We start from the raw sequence: 18,928 nt of genomic DNA on the forward strand, positions 1-18,928 counted from the left end.
GAAACCGAAATTTTAAACCATGGTTATATGCACATAACACAATCATCTCATCAGAGCTATCTTATTTCCGAGAGGCTACAGGTAGCTCCCATCCTCAAATGAAGCATTCGAATCATACTGAAGACATGAAGTGGACCCAGATGAAGTTTCTCACATAAGCTTCTTACCATTTACAGGTTAACAACCGTCCATGATGGAGCCAAATAGATTAACGATCCAGATCATAGAACTTGTGCTCCACTCATACTTCGTGGGCCCTGTCAAATGGGCACAAATATGAGAGAGAGAGAGAGAGTCCCATCTACCAAGCTAACGGCCTTTTCAATCTAACAACTAACGTCCGTTACATTGCCGTTAGCCTGATCTGACAGCTGAGCCATGTTAAGCGCCAAAACCAATCAAAAATAGAAAAGGTAGTCAAAGAAAGGCATTGATAAATTCGCACCCTTTAGAAGATAATTCGCACCCCTTTAAACCTTACCCCGCCTTTTCAAAGGACGCGAATTATCCTGCAGCGGGTGGGAATTCATCATCACCCTCAAAGAAATACCAAAATAGGAAAAAAGCCCCTAAATTATCAACGCGCCCTTTTTAAATTTTTTTTATCCTTTCCCGTCTTGTAGGTTCGAATCCGAACCACCTTGCTTCGGTACTCCGAACCTCAGCCTCGACCCGAACCAAGCCCTGTTCTCAGTTCGTAAAATTTCTCCCACTATTTCAATCACTCTTGGTCTGAAAACCCATCCCTTCCCTTTCCCTGTCCAGCTGAAAAAAAAAAAAACACGAAGGAAAAAAAAAAAAAAAGAAAGAAAGAAATCTCATTTTCTTTTCTCCCTATTTGAAAACCCTAACCCTAGTTTTTTTATTTTTGAAAACCCTAACCCTAGTTAACGCAGATAAAATCAGGACGGAAATCAGGAGAATTGGTTTATCGCCATTAGAGGACTTTCCTCATCCAAGTAAGTTCGTTTTCTCCCTTACGAAACCCTAATTTTCTCTCCATCGAAATTACATGCTCGAAGTTCGGTTAGGGTTCCATTTTCTAGACCTAATTGGGAAATTTCAGTCTTGTGGTGGGGAATGGGAATTCCGCTCCTATTTTCTAGACCTAATTGGGGATCTGTTGTGAGGGAACTGAGATTAGGGTTTTTATTCTTTTACGTATGTGTTTATGAATTGGGTTGTGTTGGGAGTTGCTGTTTCTAGGGTTTTTAGGGTTTCTGTTTGTTTTGTTTGGGTTGGTTCAAGCAAAGAGTACTGTTCTTTTTTTATATGATTGACATGGGCTTGCCTAGTTTTTTCAGTTGGAGTGTATTTTCATTACAGTTCAAGCAGTCTAACACTCTTTAACTGTCTTAATTTTCTTTTCTTGATGTTATATTTCTTGTTGATTTTTCTTCATCTTTTACATAATCCTCCTTTTGTGTTTCCTTGTATTTCTTCTCCCTTTTTTTGTTTATCTTGTCATGCATTTCAAAATCATCACAATTTTTCAACTGTTCTGTTGGTACTGAACTTATCGAGTGGAGGGAGATTGGCAAGGTGCAGTACTAAGTTAGTTGTTTCAGTTTCTCAGAGAAAATAATCCATATCGAGTTTAGGCCCTGTTTCTTTCGATGTTAATTGGGCGGAAAACAAATTTTACGATGTCTTTTTAGTGCAAAAATGAGTGTAAAATTTGCTTTCACGCCCATTTTACTTCAAAAGAAACAGAGCCTAGAGTAGGAATCTTTTCGCTCTTTGGTTAGGAAAAGCGTCCCTTCTTTCAAGTGTCGCAGAAAATCCTTGAAGTGGTACACCTGATATCTATATCTTTCATTCTCAAAGCCCTGCAAGCAAGCTACACAAGCAATGTCCTATTAGTTTCTTCTTCCAAAACATTTCACTAGTCTTCACCTTTATAGTTGGTAAGAAAATGCCCAATGAATTAATTAGTGTGACCAAGACAATTCAGTAGAGAACAAGGCAAAGCTCAATAGCTTAATGCCAGCATAAGAATGGGGTTTTCAACACCTCACCAACAAACACTACTTCTGTCTGACCTGTCAATGATAAAGTTGGCTTGCAAACTTGTAGCTCTGTCTTCTGTCTTAGTGATAGAATATGCTTGCCGTTTTTGTTTTGTTTTTCTTTTCTAGCACCTCAATTTCTGTCTTCTGATGAACTTTCATGGATCCAAGTCATATTCAGGTATTGTTATCCAAGCATTTTATCCTACTTCGAACCATGTAAAATAGATAACTGTATTCTGCAAAATTTGTTCGCTAAATCCCTATGCCTTTGCATTCCTGTAAGCCCATCACTTTAGCACTATCATATCTTTAGATTGCATTGACAATCTTATCGTTTATTATTGTGCCCCCATGCTGGTGTTCTATTTATGTTGCCTCTTTTGTCAATAACCAATTTACAGGACTTAGAAATCTAGATCACGATTCATTAGAGAGGGAAGGAAAGAAGTGAGATAGTTCAACAAAACCATTCATTCTGCATCACGTGTCTTTTCTTTTCATTGCCTTTTATCCCACAAATCATCGTTTTTTGGTTTTTTTATAAGAGTTCATTTGTGATTAGGAATTTAAGGCCACGTAAGAATTTGAGTTAATTTATACTATATTCTGGGATTGAAAATTCTGTCTTAGAAAGGTTGGATTCTGCTCTAGTATGATTGTATTAGAGTATAGGTTTGCTGAAGGTTGGATTTAGTCTACAATAAGAGCAATGGGCAGCCCGTGGGGGATGGATTTTATGATTGTATTTTGCCTTTAGTTTCTGCACAAATTTTCAGAGTATATTTTGGGAGATGATAAATGCACCACTTATTTTACTCATTCAATCCCCTTTAAGTTGTTTCAGACTTTATGTTTAAAATCTTGGAGACCACCAAAAAGGGGAGCTCCTGGTAAAATGAAGGGCAGATTAATAATGACCCTAATTTTTTATCCTCTGGCTTTGATTTTTCCCTCTCTAGATTGCTGAGATTTGTTATTTTCTTTTACTCGATCAGCTGCTTCTATTTTATACGAACTCAGGAATTTTGTTTCAGACTTTGTGTTTAAAATCTTGGGGACCACCAAAAAGGGGAGTTCCTGGTAAAATGAAGGGCAGATTTATAATGACCCTAATTTTTATCCTCTGGCTTTGATTTTTCCCACTCTAGGTTGCTGAGATTTGTTATTTTCTTTTACCACTTCTATTTATTCGAACTCAGGAATTGGAATTTCTTAGTCTTAGGCCATGTTCAGCAATCATGAAAAACTTTTCCTTGAAAAGTGGTTTTTCTGATGTTTGGTAATGCCTTTTATTAGGTAAAAGTTATTTCCGGTAAGGCTTTTCGAGCAAAAGACCTCATAAAGTTTTACTTGAAGTAATTCTACCTACAAAAAGGGCTAGTAAACCTTGGAAAAATCGGTTTCGAAGGAAAAAAATCCAGGGAAAAAATTTCATGGTTGCCAAACATGCCCTTAGTGACAGCAGGTAGTTCTATATTTTTATATAGTTGTTGCATGCTTAATATTCTTTTCTTCAATAAGCAGTTCACATATACCGTGATGGAAATATTCATCAATACATTGTGAAAGAAAACGAAGAATCCTCTTAACAATGAGTCACATATCCACGCACTTGACGTGTTTTAACATGCACGTCCTATAAAAAATATGCAAGAGAGATTTATGGTAAGAAGATGGGTAGAAATAAGAGATGGATTGGAACTCCCAGACAACAAAAGGGCACATATAATACTTAAGAACTAGAAACATTTTGATGGCTGACTTGGCTTGATACGACTTTTCACCCACGAGGCGACGGTTGATATACATGGATGCCTTTTATTTTTATCATCCTTTTGAGTTGATTTATTTTGGTTTAAGGGACTTATCTTCTGGAGGATGGAATTCTAAATGAAGTGAACATAGCATTTGCAAGATTTTGCTGATACGTACAGAACAGGAGTAAGCTGAGGAATACCTTTATGGAGTAAACTGAAGTTATACATTATGTACTGACTGGAGCATCACCCCTTCCTTTTCAGTAGGAATGAGAATGTTTTGAACTTTATGTGCCTCCTTACCTTTAAGGTTGGCTTCTTTTCCTAAACAAAGTATCGACTCCGGACAGTTTACCAGCTGGCTTACCTATGCCTGGCAGCGAAGTTGCAGATAAGATCCACAATTTCTTTGAGCAAGATGGTGGGTCCCAGGGTCAGCATCAACCACAAGTTGCCAATAGAAATTGGCCAGTTTTAAATAAAAACCCATGGGTCAGGAACCAGAAACAGAACGAAACACTCCCGAACTCCAATCTAAAGAACTACAATCTACAGTCATCCGGTATGTATGAGTTGATTACTTTTTTTCTGTTTTCTTTTACTTCATTTGATCCATTTGCACATTTTATCTCTGCTTTCCGATCATGTGATTGAGAAGCTTGATAGTCAGAGTGCATCTTATAATGGTTTAAGGATTGCTTGTCTACCAAACTGTACATGCCTTTATTCATTGTGTATATTTTCCATGAAGATTTTGTATATCTGATGGAAACTGCTTCCGCCTTTGTCTTCAAAGTTTGCACATACCTCATTGGATTTGAAACTCATCTGTTTGGCGTTTCACTGTTCTTGCACTAACTTTTGTCTTCTGCTTTGGATCTCATAGCGGTTTAAAGATTTGATTGTCTGTTTTAAGTTCTGACAAGAACATGTTGTTTTTTGCTTTGGTATTGTTAGAGTCCCAGATAGGAAATGGCTGGCAGTTTTCACAAATGCCACCCGGCGCAGACCTTTCACAGTTAACTCTGAGACCCGAGTTCGCGAAAAGCCAACTGAGAACACAGCAGGCAAGTTTCAATGGCTTTATGCAGAGTCCTCATGGTTTCCAAACAAGGTCAAACCAGGTGGAGTTCATGGTAGAAGATACAGTACCTTACCAACATAATTTGACGTTAAGAGGTTTAGCTGTTATTGAATCACAGCAAGGAAATGCTCCTGAACATAGTCTGGGCTTGACCAGAATTTCTGAAGAACTTCAAACTGCCGAGTCTCCTGTCAATTTTGACTTTCTTGGTGGTCAGCAGATGCTCGTGAGGAACCAACAATCGGGTGTTCCACAACCTCGGCTGGGTCAGCAATCAGGGTTTAATGATATGCCGTTATGGCAACAGCATTTCATGTACAAGCAACTGGATACGAAACAAACAGGTGGTGATCAGTTACCCGCTTTGGTTAATGAGGCGCCTATTTATGATTCATCTAACTACATGTGGCCCGGCGATCTTATGGGAGGTGACAGTAAGATACCAAGTACCTCCCAAATGTTCATGGCTGGTAACACGAACTGGGTACAGTGGGGTGGATCTCCTGCCATGCAAGGATATCCGAATGGGCTTATGTTGTCACAAGACCAAAGTCAGGCATTACGTTCAATGGGGTTTGTTGATCAATCTTTATATGGTTCTCCTGTTGCTAGCACAGGAGGGTCTTTGAATCAGTATTCTCAATTCCAAGGGATTCCTCGTGATGGTGCGGGTATGTTGACCAAGACAGGTAGGAACCAAGGAGAGAAGCCAGTAACTCAATCAGCTGCCTTAAATTCGTTTCAAATTGATCAATCTGCCCTGTTTTCCGATCAAGCTTGCATACAGGACGCTTTTTCAGTCTCTGAACAGGGCTTTCAAGGCAAGAATTTGTTCGGTCATGTTCCTGTACAAACTCTAAATAGCGTTGTTTTACCGGGAAATTTTCAACAATTCAATCCCTTACCAAGGGATATGCCCACACAAGAATTCCATGCGAGGCTGGAGAAGCAGGCTGATTGGGCTGGGATCTTACAGGAAAAAACAGCAACACAGATGGGCCCTTTTCATGGCATGATTAGTCTAGATCCAACTGAAGAGAAAATCTTGTTCAATGATGACGGTGTCTGGGATTCTTCTTTTGGTAGCAACAGTGGCATGGGTACAATGAGTTCTCTAGATGGAAATCAGCTGGAAAATACTGATTACTTAAATGTCTTTCCCTCTGTTCAGAGTGGGAGCTGGAGCGCTCTTATGCAATCAGCTGTCGCAGAGGCTTCGAGCAGCGACACAGGTTTACAGGATGAGTGGAGTGGGTTGAGTTTTCAGAAAATGGAAGTGTCAACTAGGGTCCATCCTACTGTTGGTGATGAGAAGCATACAACTTGGCTCGATAACAATTTGCAGACTGCCTCTTCTTCTTCAAGACCCTTTCCTCTGTTTGATGATACCAATGTGTGCCCGAGTAGTCGTAGTATCCCTGTTTTTCAGCAATCAAGTACCAAATATTCACTTGAACAGGGTGAGAGAGAGAGAACCAATCCCTCCCATGTTGACCTTCAGCAATCACCTAAAGAACCCGGCAAGTGGTTAGATCAGAGTTCCCAGCAAAAACCACTTCTCGAGGGGAGTCTTCAAGTTCAAACACCTGTGCGTTTGGAAAATGATTGGGGAAATCAGATGTATGAGCAGTCACGCAGTTCTGGACATTCAGATGTTGAGTTAAATCTGCAGAGCATGCAGGGGTCCTGGGATCACCAACAGAGAATGCCCTCGTATAATATTAGCAATAAACTGAATGGTTGGAATATGAACGAATCGCTTTCACCCAGTGGAGCTGGTGGTTCAAAAATTTGTGATAATGAAAACAATATTCAACATGCTCAGAGCAATGAACATAAGAGGGCGATTCATATAGACAGGGATCATGATGGCATCACAGGAATGTGGAAGGCTACTGATAATCGGGTGTCTGTTTCCTTCCCTAGTTCAATTGGCGGAATAAAAAGAGTAAAATCGGGTAGTCCCCAGTTGCATTCAGAAGATTCCTATATGAGTAACTTTACTGCTCTACCAAATTCAAGAAATTCAAAGATTAGCCAGGAAATTAATCAACATGTCCTAAATAGTCATCAGCTTGAGTATGGAAAGCATGCCAATTTGGATTCCTCGGTTAAATATAGAGGAAACGAGAATGTGGAAAGAAATCAGTATCAGCTGGGAAAGGGCCAAGTTCAGGAGTCATCCATGAATAACTCTGACATAGTATCGGGTGAAATCTTTGATAAAGAACGGGATAATTCGTTTCAGAAACAGATATCTAATGACAGTGGCAACCAAAAGTCTGTTGGTCGAAAATCGTCTGGAGCTCTCAGATTTCAGTATCATCCAATGGGAAATTTGGCCGTCAATGTGGATGCATCTGACACGACAAAACACACTATGCATTTACAGGGCTTATCTCAACCGGTTACTCGAGGACCAAAAAGTCAAGATCAAGGATATTATTGTCAACCAAAGTTTGTTTGTCATGCTGTTTCGAACAATGTCATGGATATGGAAAAGGTGAATGATGTCTTTTATGTTGTTTATTGAGCAAAATTCTTGTGGTTTCTGATTTTTTCTTGAGTCTGATTTTTACAGGGTTGCTTACCTGATTCGAAGAGAAATGGAAAAGGAGCAGAGGATGCGCCTTCTAGAGGCATTCATCTGGGCTACGACTCCACTGTATCTTCTTCCTTTGATGGATCAGCTGCCTTTTATGCACCGAAAGTGACTGGTCAGACAAGGTAGGTAATAACGTTAGAGTTTGTTATTTTGCTTTAACGAGCTATGTTGTTTTACAATAGGTTTGGATAATCCTTCATTTGTTATTTCTTTTGGAATTTATGACTAAAATTGATATTTGCAGTCAAAATATGCTTGAGCTTCTTCACAAGGTGGACCAGTCAAGGGAGAAAAACATTGTAGCTCAAATTGTCTCTTCCGACCAGACTTTGTCAGAGATTCCCGAAGGAGAAAATCTACATCACAGTTATTCTTCTGCCTCCCAAGGCTTTGGTTTACGGTTGGCCCCTCCATCTCAACGGATGTCAATTTCAAACCATGCTTTGTCCTCTCGGACCACATCACAAACAATTAATGATCTTAATTCAAGGCATGTTGATCCTCAAGTAAGAGATAATAAGGGCCAGACATGGTTGACTACACCTTCTGTGCAGCATCTACCTCCTGTTTGTGAAGTTTCTCAAAGAGAATACTGGGACAATAAATCAAGTATTTCAGGGCTAACAGGCGATGAAAACTCACCCTCAAATATGCAGGAAAACTCCTCGGCAACAGTTACTTCTGGGCTGCCTTTCAACCTCAGTCCTCATGCAGAGAGTCGTGTGGGTATTGCATCTACACGGTCTTACTCGAGTGAACCTGGCCGCTCCCAGCCGATGAATGTGACCTCCTCCTATCCAAGGGTTTCAGGCCAACAACACTCGGTCATGGAGCCTGTCCCAGTCTCACAACCTCCCATTACATCCGGCATGTCTCAACATGGTGCCTTCTCAACTATGTTGCATAATGTGTGGACCAATGTATCAATTCAGCAACGTTTATCTGGTGGCCCACCTCATAAAGTTCCTCCCAATGTGTTTCAGTCCATGTGTCCATCAAATAGTACCTTGGAAACAACTTCGTGGGCCACTCATAGGGCAGATGATCATGGTATGAAGAATGGAGTAAATGTTCCATCTGAGTGTGGTACATGTACCATCAATTCACAACATTTCACCTACGGGGAAGAGCAACCAGGCAAAGACAACTCTGTACAACAAATATCATCTGGGAGGTTTGACTTGGCTCCACAGACAGATGTCGCACCACAAAGGAAAGATCCTGTGGCGCGCCATCTTTCAGATATTGAAGCCTTTGGTCGTTCTTTAAAACCATCAGATGTTTTGCGTCAAAATTACTCCTTACTGAACCAAATGCAGGTCATGAAGGATGCAGAGATTGATCCTAATAGGAAGACTGTGAAGAGACTCAAAGGAGCAGAGTCTCAGGCTATGGCCACATTTGGACAAAATGATTCACAAAAGCATTCTAGTCATCATTCCATAGCATCTACACCCTCATCTCCTAGAGGAAATGACCATGCCAAGATTAATCCGCAGATGGCATCATCCTGGTTTGAGAAGTATGGGTCCTATACAAATGGGGAGATTCTGGCGATATATGATGGATTGGACAGTTCACGGCGTACAGCAAAAGTGGCCGCTCAGCAGTTCTCTTTTGGAAAGGATTCTGAGAACTTGCATACACATTCTACTGTGGAACAAGCAAATGCTGGTGATGCCAGTCAGGTTGGTAGTGCTTGGCAAATTCCAACCATCACAGTGGTTGCGAGTGAGTACATCTCTTCCTCCCAATCTTTGCCCCCAGATGCTGTGGACCAAAATTTGGCTGTGGTGAGGCCAAAGAAGCGTAAAAGTGTGGCATCCAAGCTTCTACCATGGCACAAGGAAGTTACACAAGGTTCCGACAGGCTTCAGAATATCAGGTGGTAGCAAGACTTTATTTAGGAGCACTACATGCCTTGCCATTGCGTATATTTAATTTTCTTCTTTTGAACTTGATAGATAGGTTGACTTAAGGATGTCACAAATATCTCCAATATTTTCAAAATTCAAAATATTGCGTTTTTATCGCGGCATTTTAATAAAACGACAAAATCCTGAAATAGTCCCGAGAATTTAAAAATATAGCGATATTTTCATTTTATCATCAAATATCACGATAATCTCATGATATTATCCTGATATTTGATATTTTTACGATATTTTTATTTTATATTTTTCTTAAATTTTATATATTTATATATTTTAAATAATTTTATTTTTATCTTGTTTCCCCATATTAACCCGAAAAAAATTAAAAAAATGTAATATATCCCGAGATTTTCCCTTGCCGAGAAATTCCCGAGAACGATATCTGTGACATAGTTTGAGAAGTGGTTGATTGTCTTCATGTTAGTTTGTTTATGTTAACAGTTAAATTGTTTCTTTTTGTTTACAGCATGGCAGAGATGGATTGGGCACAAGCCACAAATCGATGGACCGAGAAGGTTTGCTCGTAGTTGATTGGATGATTGTAAATTATAGTTTTCTTCCATATTTCCCCCCTACTATTGAATCTGGAAAGAATTTTAGTGGCCTCCTTTTTTTTCATTGCAGGTGGAATGTGAATCTGAAGTGATTGACGATGGTCCACCAATTCCTCGATCACAGAGAAGGCTTATTTTGACAACCCAGCTAATGCAACAACTTTTTTGTTCCATACCGGCAACAATTTTGTCTGCAGAAGCCACATCAGAATATGAAATTGTGGCTTACTTCACTGCTAAATTAGCATTAAGAGATGCATGCAGCAGGCTGATTTCTTGCTCAGGAAGTGAATCTTGTGTACACCCTAACAACAGAAACACGTAAGCACCCTTCTTGAAGCCACAAATTTTAGAGGAATGATAGAATGAAGGGCGCCCTTGCAAAAATCAGCTTCAACTTTCAAGGGTGCCCCTATTGGTTGATTTCTGCAAAGTCAACACAGTTTTCCACTTTTTTTGGCGCCACCATAAATTTTCTTTGCAGAAATTAACCAATAGGGGCGCCCTCGAAGCTGATTTTAGCAAGGGCGCCCTTCATTCTATCATTCCTCCAAATTTTAATATGAGCAATATTGTACAATTCGTGATAGGACATTTATGTCTTTTAGATGTAGATGCCTCTCATGGAGCACATTGTGTCACAATGTATGGGTCTTGGTGAGGACGTTGGACATCTAAAGATAAACTTTCTATTTTTTTCCAGGACATCTGAAAAGCGTACGGCTTCTGAAAGGGTAGGAAATCATTTTTTCTCAGAAGTTGTGGAAGACTTTATTTCTAGAGCAAGGAAGCTGGAAAGTGATTTGTCAAGGTATGAGTGCAAGTTCAGTAGATGTTATTCATGGAAAATTCCAATCTTTCGTTCTTACAGGCTACTGAAAGTATGTTCTAGCATGCACACTTATCACATTATCACTATATGAGTTCTATGTTTATGTTATTCTTTTGTTTGTCATTTCTTCCTAGGTTTGTTGTGGTATGATGCAATTTCTATCCAGAGCTGCCAATGGCACTGTGAGACAAGCCCAGTTCTTGCTAGACAATGATCTTTCAATTTTTTTTGTCGTTGCTGGCAAAATGTACTCTATCTAGCAGGGGACTATAGCCAATTCATTGAGGTTGGTGGTGACTGGCAAGAAAAAAGAGCAATGAAGAAACTGGTGAGATATAGAAAGTTAGAGTGATTTAGGAATCCAAATTAGGATCTGTGCCTGTCTCTCTTTCATTTTATTTGGGTGAGCAGTAGTTGTACCAGCAGAAGGGGCGGCTTTGGGGTGTGTGTGTTGTGAGAGAGAGAGGGAGGGAGGGATTTGATTGCAGTTTGGATACATAAATGGTATGCAAATAGGAAGAGGCATATGAGGAGTTCTCAATCTCCATAAAATTTTGCATAGTTTTTACGTGGTCGGCGATGGCGCACTGCCATCCTTCTCACCCTAAGGGCATGGAGAGATTGTGGAGGGAGTGAGTTGAAATCTGTGGGGAAGTGGGGGAGGGGGGTGAGACCGGGGGGGGGGGGGGGGGGGGGGGGGGGGTCTTCCATTTTGTTCTAGGTGAGTTTTCAACACTACGTCCATTCATGAGAAGAGGGGAAGACGTAGGGTGACTGCTAGTATGTGGAATCTTAACAATTTATTAAGACCATTATCTGATGGATGTAGTTTTCAGCACTACATCATTCGTTTTTTTCGGTTTTGGGTGGTTGGTGACGAAGCTCTACCATCCTTCTAACCCCCAAGGGCGTGGATAGATTGTGGAGGGAGTAAGTTGTGGAATGAGTTGGGGGGGAGCTCTCATGTTGTTTTAGGTGAGTTTTCAACACTACATCCATTTATGAGAAGAGAGGAAGAAGTAGGGTGGCTGCTAGTATGTTGAATCTTTACAATTTATTAAGACCAATATCTGATGCCAGGGGGGATATAAGTGGGGTCTAATAATAGAGATACCCTACCATTCCAATAGTAGTAGTAGTAGTAGTAGTAGTACTTACGACCGATTTCGTTTTACTTGCCGGTTTTGCTTCAGATTGGGAAAGGGAAAAAGGACCTTACTCCATTCCGTTTCAAAAAAATTTGGTTAGAAGTTTCGAGTTACTTGAAGTGGATTGGTGGAAGTGAAGTGCAAGGTTGGGAAGGATTTAGATTTGGGAGAAAGTTGAGGGAAGTGAAGAGGATTAAGGAGTAGAAACTCATTAAATTTGAAGGATTAGGGACAAAAAAGAAGAGGATATTGAGGGAGATAGAAAATCTCAGAAAGGCAGTCCTAAACGAGAACCAAAAAATATAGATGCCTAAAAAGAGTATGATGATGTTCTTATAATGGAGGAGATTAATTGGAGGCAAAAATTGAAGGCTCTACATTTGAAAAAGGGAGACCAAAAATACCTCTGTCTCCATAGGATTGCCAATGTGAAAGAGAACTAATGAAATGAGGGTTTTGATTGTGGATAGGGTCATTGTGGGGGATAAGATGGGAATTGAGGAGGCAATAGTGGATTTCTATCATGACCTTTTCTCAAAGTACAGATTGGAAGCCGGAGTTGAAAGTTATCTGTTTTAGCATCTCTCCAGGGAAGAGGTGATTCAGTTAGACAAGGAATGAGAACATGAGGTCAAGGAGGTGGTTTTCGCTATGGATAAGGATAAATCTCTAAGACCAGATGGTTTCTCTGTGGATTTTTTTTTCATGAGATGTGGTATCTTGTCAAAGATAATGTATTCAAGGTGGTGGAGGAATTCTGTGTAGAAAAACAGAGGAATACCTTCTCGACGAGGATCATCCACGTTCTGCAACACTAAAAAAATGATGCAAGGAAACACAATCACACAAGATTTACGTGGTTCGGCTGGCCTGCCTACATCCATGGGAGAAGATTTCCACTGTTTCGGTCTAGGGTTACAAATATCTTCTTCTTGGCCAAGAAAACACAAAGGAACAACCTAATCCCGTAAACCTAACATGTGGCTTATATATCAACGCCACTACGTGGAGAAATTTACCGAAATACCCTTTAGCTCGACCCGCGTGTGCGTCGCGCACATTAGTCCATCAGGGTCTTGTATAATGCCAGAATACAAGATATTTGCACATCAGTTTGTGAGGGCTTGACTAATGACTTATGTCAAGTCTACTTTTTTCACTATTATTGAGAGAGAGAGAGAGAGAGAGAGGATTTTATACCTATTGGTCTTGTCGGGAGTGTATACAAGATTATTACCCTTTCTAATGTGCTTTTGTGGATGGTATTCGAATTTTAAATGTGGTGTTGATGATTGCTAATGAATTCCGTGGGACATGGAAGAGAGAAGGCATGTGCTAATTTGTAAGGTCGAGTTGGGATCCTTTGTATTTCCTTCTGTGGAAAATGGGTTTAAGGGAGAGGTGGAGATAGCTCAGTGAGAATTCTTCATGCTTTCTTGTTGTTGGTGAATGGTTGCTCGGTGGGTTTCTTCTAGATTTCTCGGGGGCTTATCCAAGGGGAACATCTTTCCGTTACTTTTTACTGTAGTGGGTGTCAAATTCTTAAAGAGTAAGGATTTTTTTTTATTGGTATAAAAGGGTAAGGATAGCAATCTTATAAAGGCAGTAGAGATTTATTTATTTATTATTTTTTTTGCGTGGAGGGTTGGCGGGGTGTGGAAATGTGTTTTCTCACTTTTAATTAACTTATGATAGTTGAAGCTTATTCTGACTTCTGAGATGGTTTAAGCATTCTTTGTTAGAGAGTTTGTTTGCCCACTTAAGTGTACTTTTTGTCATTGTACATCATCAGTATATAAGTTGTGTAATTACTCTAATTTTAAGATGAAACTTTAGGAAATGCTAGAAGAGCAATGATAGATACAAGGGAGCCCTTGCATAGAGAGCCACAAAAGGGCTCATCATTGGATCCACGCCATTTTCAGTTACATTTTAAAATTGTTTGAAAAAGTAAAATCAGTTACATTTGATGACGTGGATCCAATCAAGAGCCCTTTTTTGGCTCTTTATGCAAGGGCTCCCTTGTATCTATCATTCCTCATGCTAGAAATAGAATAAGTACAGATACACACTTAGAAACCACCACATAAGCAAGATAGCTATCTATAATGGCTTAACAACATCGAACACCTAGTGACTTGCATTGGCACAAGCATTCTACTAGGAATCTGCGGATATTGCACCCTTTTCCGTGTATCCGCGGAGCTGATTTTTGCGACTACAGTTGTTTTCTTTTTCCTTTAAAAAAAGACATGCATTGTCACAAAAGTCTGATAATCTTTTTTTTTTCAACTGTTATGTCTGATTTTGACCATTCAAAAAAAAAAAAAAAAGTCTGATAATTCTGTACATACCACATTTACTTGTAATTCATATAAATATTTTTACATTATATTCCACATGCAAATATAATTATGTAAAACATAGCATACTAATATACTAATACAATATGCCACTAATATGCTTACAGTTTTGGTTTCGGTATGCATTTCAGTTTTGGCATGTGTTTCACTGGGGATGGAAACATAAACATTTCAGCTGTTTTGTGTTGCTGTTGCTTTAGGTGGAAAGTTAAAACCATGTTGATGAGTTTTGGGACCAGGGTGCAGTCCTAGATATTCATCTTTGTTTCGTCTGCGTGATGCTTTGTTCTTATAAATGAGTCGCTACATAGTTTGTTCAAATTCTCTCATAGTCTTTGGCAGGGATAGTTGTCCCTGTTTCTGTTCACCCTAATGGTTAAATCTTTAAGCAGAATGTTAGAGAAGGCTAAGAGATGCGGACTGATTGAAGGTTTTAGATTGGGTTTGCCAGGAGTGGAGATCACTCACCTGCAGTATGCTGATGACACAGTTGTGTTCATCAATGCAGAGGAAGGAAAAATTAAGAATATGAGTCATGCAGAGTAAGGAAAAATTAAGAATATGAGTCATCCTTTGATGTTATGAGGCAGTGACTGGTCAGAGAACCAATTTTAGCAAATTGATCATGATGGACATTCAGCTCAGTGAGCAAAGAACTCGGTTTTCCATCTTTTTGAGTTGTAGAGTGGGGCAGTTTCCCATCAGATATCTGGGTTTACCTTTATGCGGTGGGAGGCCTAAAAAAGCGCCGTGTGACCTAATCATTGGAAGAGTCGAGAATCGTCTCTCCTTGTGGAAGAGAAGCCTCCTCTCCTTGGGTGAAGGATCACGTTGATCAACTCATCTTCCCATATATTACCTTTGCCTTATTGTCGTTCTCAAGTGCATTGAACAACTTTAGTGAAATTTTTTGTGGGATTATTCGGCGGACAGGATATACCATCTAGTTAGTTGGAAGGAGGTTTGTCTGCATAAGAAATATGGGGGCCTTGGCATCAAAAACCTAAAAGCCATGAACAGAGCTCTAATGTGAAAGTGGTTTTGTAGATTTAGGGAGGATAAATCTCATCTTTAGAGGCAGGGTTTATGGAGAAGTACGGTGCCAATTTTGGTGGTTACGGTTACAGGAATCAGTGTGTCACGACATCCAGTTAGCTTAAAGGGATTTGATGTAGGGTATGCAAAGGTGATAGAATGCTGTTATGCTCTAATGCTTAGTGCGCAGAGATGCCTCAGAAAGACTTATTTTTGGACCTTTTTTGAATGACAACTTTTATTTAATAAGGGGACAAGCCGAAAAGAAGGCAAGGCCAAAAGGGGACCGAGATGATCAAACATGCCAACAAAAAGGAAGAAAGCAAGGAACAAAAAAAAAAAGATTTAGATAACCAAAATCACGGAGGAAGATAGTCGAAAATCTCCAATCCCAATCTTGAATTTCCTGATCAGGCTAAATGGTCCATCTCATTGTTCATAGATCTCCACACGTGTTGGAAAGTAACCGTATGGCCTTCAATCCGCTCATGCACTTCTTCAATCGCATCAGCGTATCTCTATGGGCAAGGGGTCTTCTTGCTCATCCAAAAAATCACGTTAAGCAAGTCACACTCAACTATCAGATGGGCGAAGTCACAAAGCCTCGACTCAACGTATGCCAGCAAGGAGGGCTTGAACTTCTGCACTAATTGCTTCTGTATGGGTCTAAAGGGACAAAGTAGGCCCATCTGATAGCTCCGTCCGACTCTCACATGAGTTACCCAGCACCCCTAATCTAGGGTTACCCATGCTCGATTCGTCAAAGTTAAGCTTGGCAACAGGGGGAGGGGATTCCACCTGGGTGAATAAGTGTTCAAAGGAATCTTGCTGCCTCACACACCCCACCCCACGCTCTCCTTAGATAGCATTCTGACAAACCCCTAAACTGAGGGAGGGCAATGGACTTCTGAATAATTAAGGATAGAATTTTCTGGTTCAATGAATTTCTTTTTAAGAGATGCCCTCAAAGACTACTGTTTCTTTCCTTCTATATTACCTACAAAGTACCTTCCAAGGCCAAACTCCACAAAACTCGCCCCCTTTTTGGCTTGAGGGATAAAGGACCAGCCTTTGAACAGGTTCTCAATGTGCTCTGGAAAGACCCAGATGACTTTGACAAATTCTATTTTTGTTCTTGTACTCTAGACAAATGAAAGGGTCTTATCAATCTAGAGATCATCTCATTCTCGCCATTCAAAAAAATAAAAATAAAAAATAGAGATCATGTCATTCGTTCCATTAGTGAACATTTGGAAAATCAAACATTGATCAATCAAACTGAGATTTGGCAACTAAAAGGATAATTTTTTGAGGTGCATCTTCAAATGGTTTGCAAAGAGAGAAGCGGATTGAATTTTCGAAATCCATGTCCCAATATTTTGTTAATCCTTATGCATGCTTCTATTTGGAGTTCTTGAACTGCATATGATTGTCATGAGGTTGTTATACTGATTTCTCCCATTAGCTTTGCATGTGATGTGCATTGTACACTGTCTTTTGGGGGCGATCTTAGTTGAGTAAGATTTTGAGAGATGATAATGTCTTTTGAAATCTGACAAATAACTTTCAAAAAAAAAAAAAAAAAACCTTTTGAAATCTGACATTCATTTGTCTAGAGTTACGTCAAAATATCTAGAAGGTGTCTATGGGCTCATATATCTTCTTGAGACTTATGCAGTTATTTTCTGATCCACCTTCTTTTCTCTCTTTTTAAAAATAAAAAATAAAAATTCCAACCCTCATAGTTCAAAATGTTTGATGCTTTCTTGTAATTACAACGAAATGTATCGTTTTGTTTTTCCACTTCTCTGTAATGCTCTCATATGATCATGCAGGCTGGACAAGAGATCTTCAATTTTGGATATCAGAGTTGAATGCCAGGATTTGGAGAGGTATTCCATCATCAATCGTTTTGCCACAATTCACGTCCGGGGCACTACAGATGGTGTTGAGAGCTCGTCGTCCTCCGAAGCAACTGCCCGGAAAACAGTCCCCCAGAGATATGTCACTGTGCTTCCAATGCCTAGAAATTTTCCCGAGGGGGTGCTCTGTCTCTCACTTTAATCATTAATTGATTGATTTTTACCCCCTTTTTTGAAATGAAGTTCTCTATCCATTTATGATCTTCAACAATCCTTATGTGCACCACATACTCTACATGCTCATGCACAAATAGAAGAGAAACAAAATCAAGGAAAAAAGAAGAGAAACAGAAACAGAAACAGAAAGAATTCAATCTGCTTTCACTTGAGAAGAAAATGCTGAAAAATCAAAGTGGGTTTTAGATCAGTTTGAGACTTCAAGGTGCCCATCGATCGGAATTTAGACTGGATCAGAAGAGTTGAGGCTGTTTATGTCATTCCTGATAGTTCCAGGTCTTTGTATATTCATGAAAAATTATTAGGATACTTTGTTCCCTACATTTTTCAGGGGGAAAAAGAGGGAGAATTGGTAGCTGCTTTAAATTTGTTAGAAATTATATGATAATTAGGTAATATTTCGATGCTGTGCCTGGCAATTGCCAAAATTTTCAGGGGTTCAGTAGGAAATGAACCCCCTAGTTTTATTTTCTTGTTTTTTTATCCTTTCAATTTTACTACTTGTAAATTTGACAATTAATGCATAGTTCTTTGTTTTTCTTTTTGGGAATATTGATGTCTTTTTTTATTAATCCTTTGTATTCCATTTTCACCCAATCATTTCCAAGAATTCTAGCTGCGTCCATCCCTCACAGGGGGAAATGTCAAGCAATAAAAGGAAGGGGTGTTGAATGTAATTTCTTAGTGTATGATAAATAAAAGGGAATTGGTGTTGTCACCCATTATTATCCTGTTTGGATTGCAGGAGTTTTCCCAAAATTTCTTTTTTTTCTCCAGTTTGATTACAAATGAAAAGGTAACTTAGCAGATCAACAGGTTTTATTTAGAGAGATATATCCCTCCAGATAAGCCATAACTATATCAATTCTGTGGAGATTAAAATTTTTTCTTCAAGAAATGTTTTTCCTGCTATCCAAACAGGGACTTGGTCTAGTAATTTTGCATCTTATCATCATTTTTGTGGACAAATTGGTAGGGGTGTCATGCCTAATTGTAGGGGAGTCTATACCACCCTCATATGACAAAGGATGAGAAAAGGAATATTCAGTATAGGGAGGCTAAAGAAGGTCTCAGCTAACAAAGGTTATAAATGTAATTTCCCATGGTGCCTGCATTAAATTTTAATTGTTTGCCATTTTGAGACAAATCCCCACCCCCTTTCATTAATAATGACACTCAATATTTTACTTTCCAAGGGCATTTTAGTTGTTTCTCATTTTGAGACATCAAATATCTCATAAGCTTTCGAATGCACTACTTGGGTTCTCCAAAAATCTAAGTGCTCTTGCAACATAGTCTGTCAGTTTCTCAAGTACTAGAAATCACTGACAAACAAAAGAGAAACGGGAACAATGGCTAACGAAGCTGGTTATATGATCATTATAAGGCTTGTATGAGGTTTTGTTTGTGGATTCCCAAGCATATAAGACATTAAGACAACCCTTGCTTTCCTTAATGTAGGGTAGGGTGTAACTCGGGTCGATTTTTAGGAATTCGAGTTGAGC

General features: G+C 39.4%; 1 protein-coding gene across 3 annotated transcripts; it reads left to right on the forward strand.

The window, feature by feature from the left end:
- Positions 1-719: 719 nt before the first annotated feature.
- Positions 720-18,143, forward strand: LOC143851407 (uncharacterized). 3 transcript variants are annotated; one of them, XM_077360829.1, is made up of 9 exons: positions 720-959; positions 3,873-4,331; positions 4,727-7,356; positions 7,435-7,580; positions 7,703-9,343; positions 9,859-9,907; positions 10,017-10,267; positions 10,650-10,757; positions 17,160-18,143. In XM_077360829.1, exons 2-9 carry the CDS (start codon positions 4,139-4,141, stop codon positions 17,386-17,388), a joined length of 5,247 nt encoding a protein of 1,748 aa, XP_077216944.1. In that variant the 5' UTR covers positions 720-959; positions 3,873-4,138; the 3' UTR covers positions 17,389-18,143. The 3 variants fall into 3 exon arrangements, with proteins under 3 accessions (XP_077216944.1, XP_077216945.1, XP_077216946.1); XM_077360830.1 differs by lacking the exon at positions 3,873-4,331; XM_077360831.1 differs by lacking the exon at positions 720-959 and having other exon boundaries at positions 4,192-4,331; positions 4,735-7,356.
- Positions 18,144-18,928: the final 785 nt, after the last annotated feature.

This window comes from Tasmannia lanceolata, unplaced genomic scaffold, assembly GCF_043159265.1.
Source record: "Tasmannia lanceolata isolate RefF3 unplaced genomic scaffold, GAP_Taslan_0.1 ptg000018l, whole genome shotgun sequence".
NCBI classification, from domain to species: Eukaryota; Viridiplantae; Streptophyta; class Magnoliopsida; order Canellales; family Winteraceae; genus Tasmannia; species Tasmannia lanceolata.

Excerpts from the sequence above, each read along its gene's own strand:
- LOC143851407 (XM_077360829.1), top strand. The coding sequence starts at position 4,139 with ATGCCTGGCAGCGAAGTTGCAGATAAGATCCACAATTTCTTTGAGCAA. Across the intron at positions 7,581-7,702 it reads AAAGTGACTGGTCAGACAAG|TCAAAATATGCTTGAGCTTC; the intron begins GTAGGTAATAAC and ends TGATATTTGCAG. Across the intron at positions 10,268-10,649 it reads CACCCTAACAACAGAAACAC|GACATCTGAAAAGCGTACGG; the intron begins GTAAGCACCCTT and ends ATTTTTTTCCAG.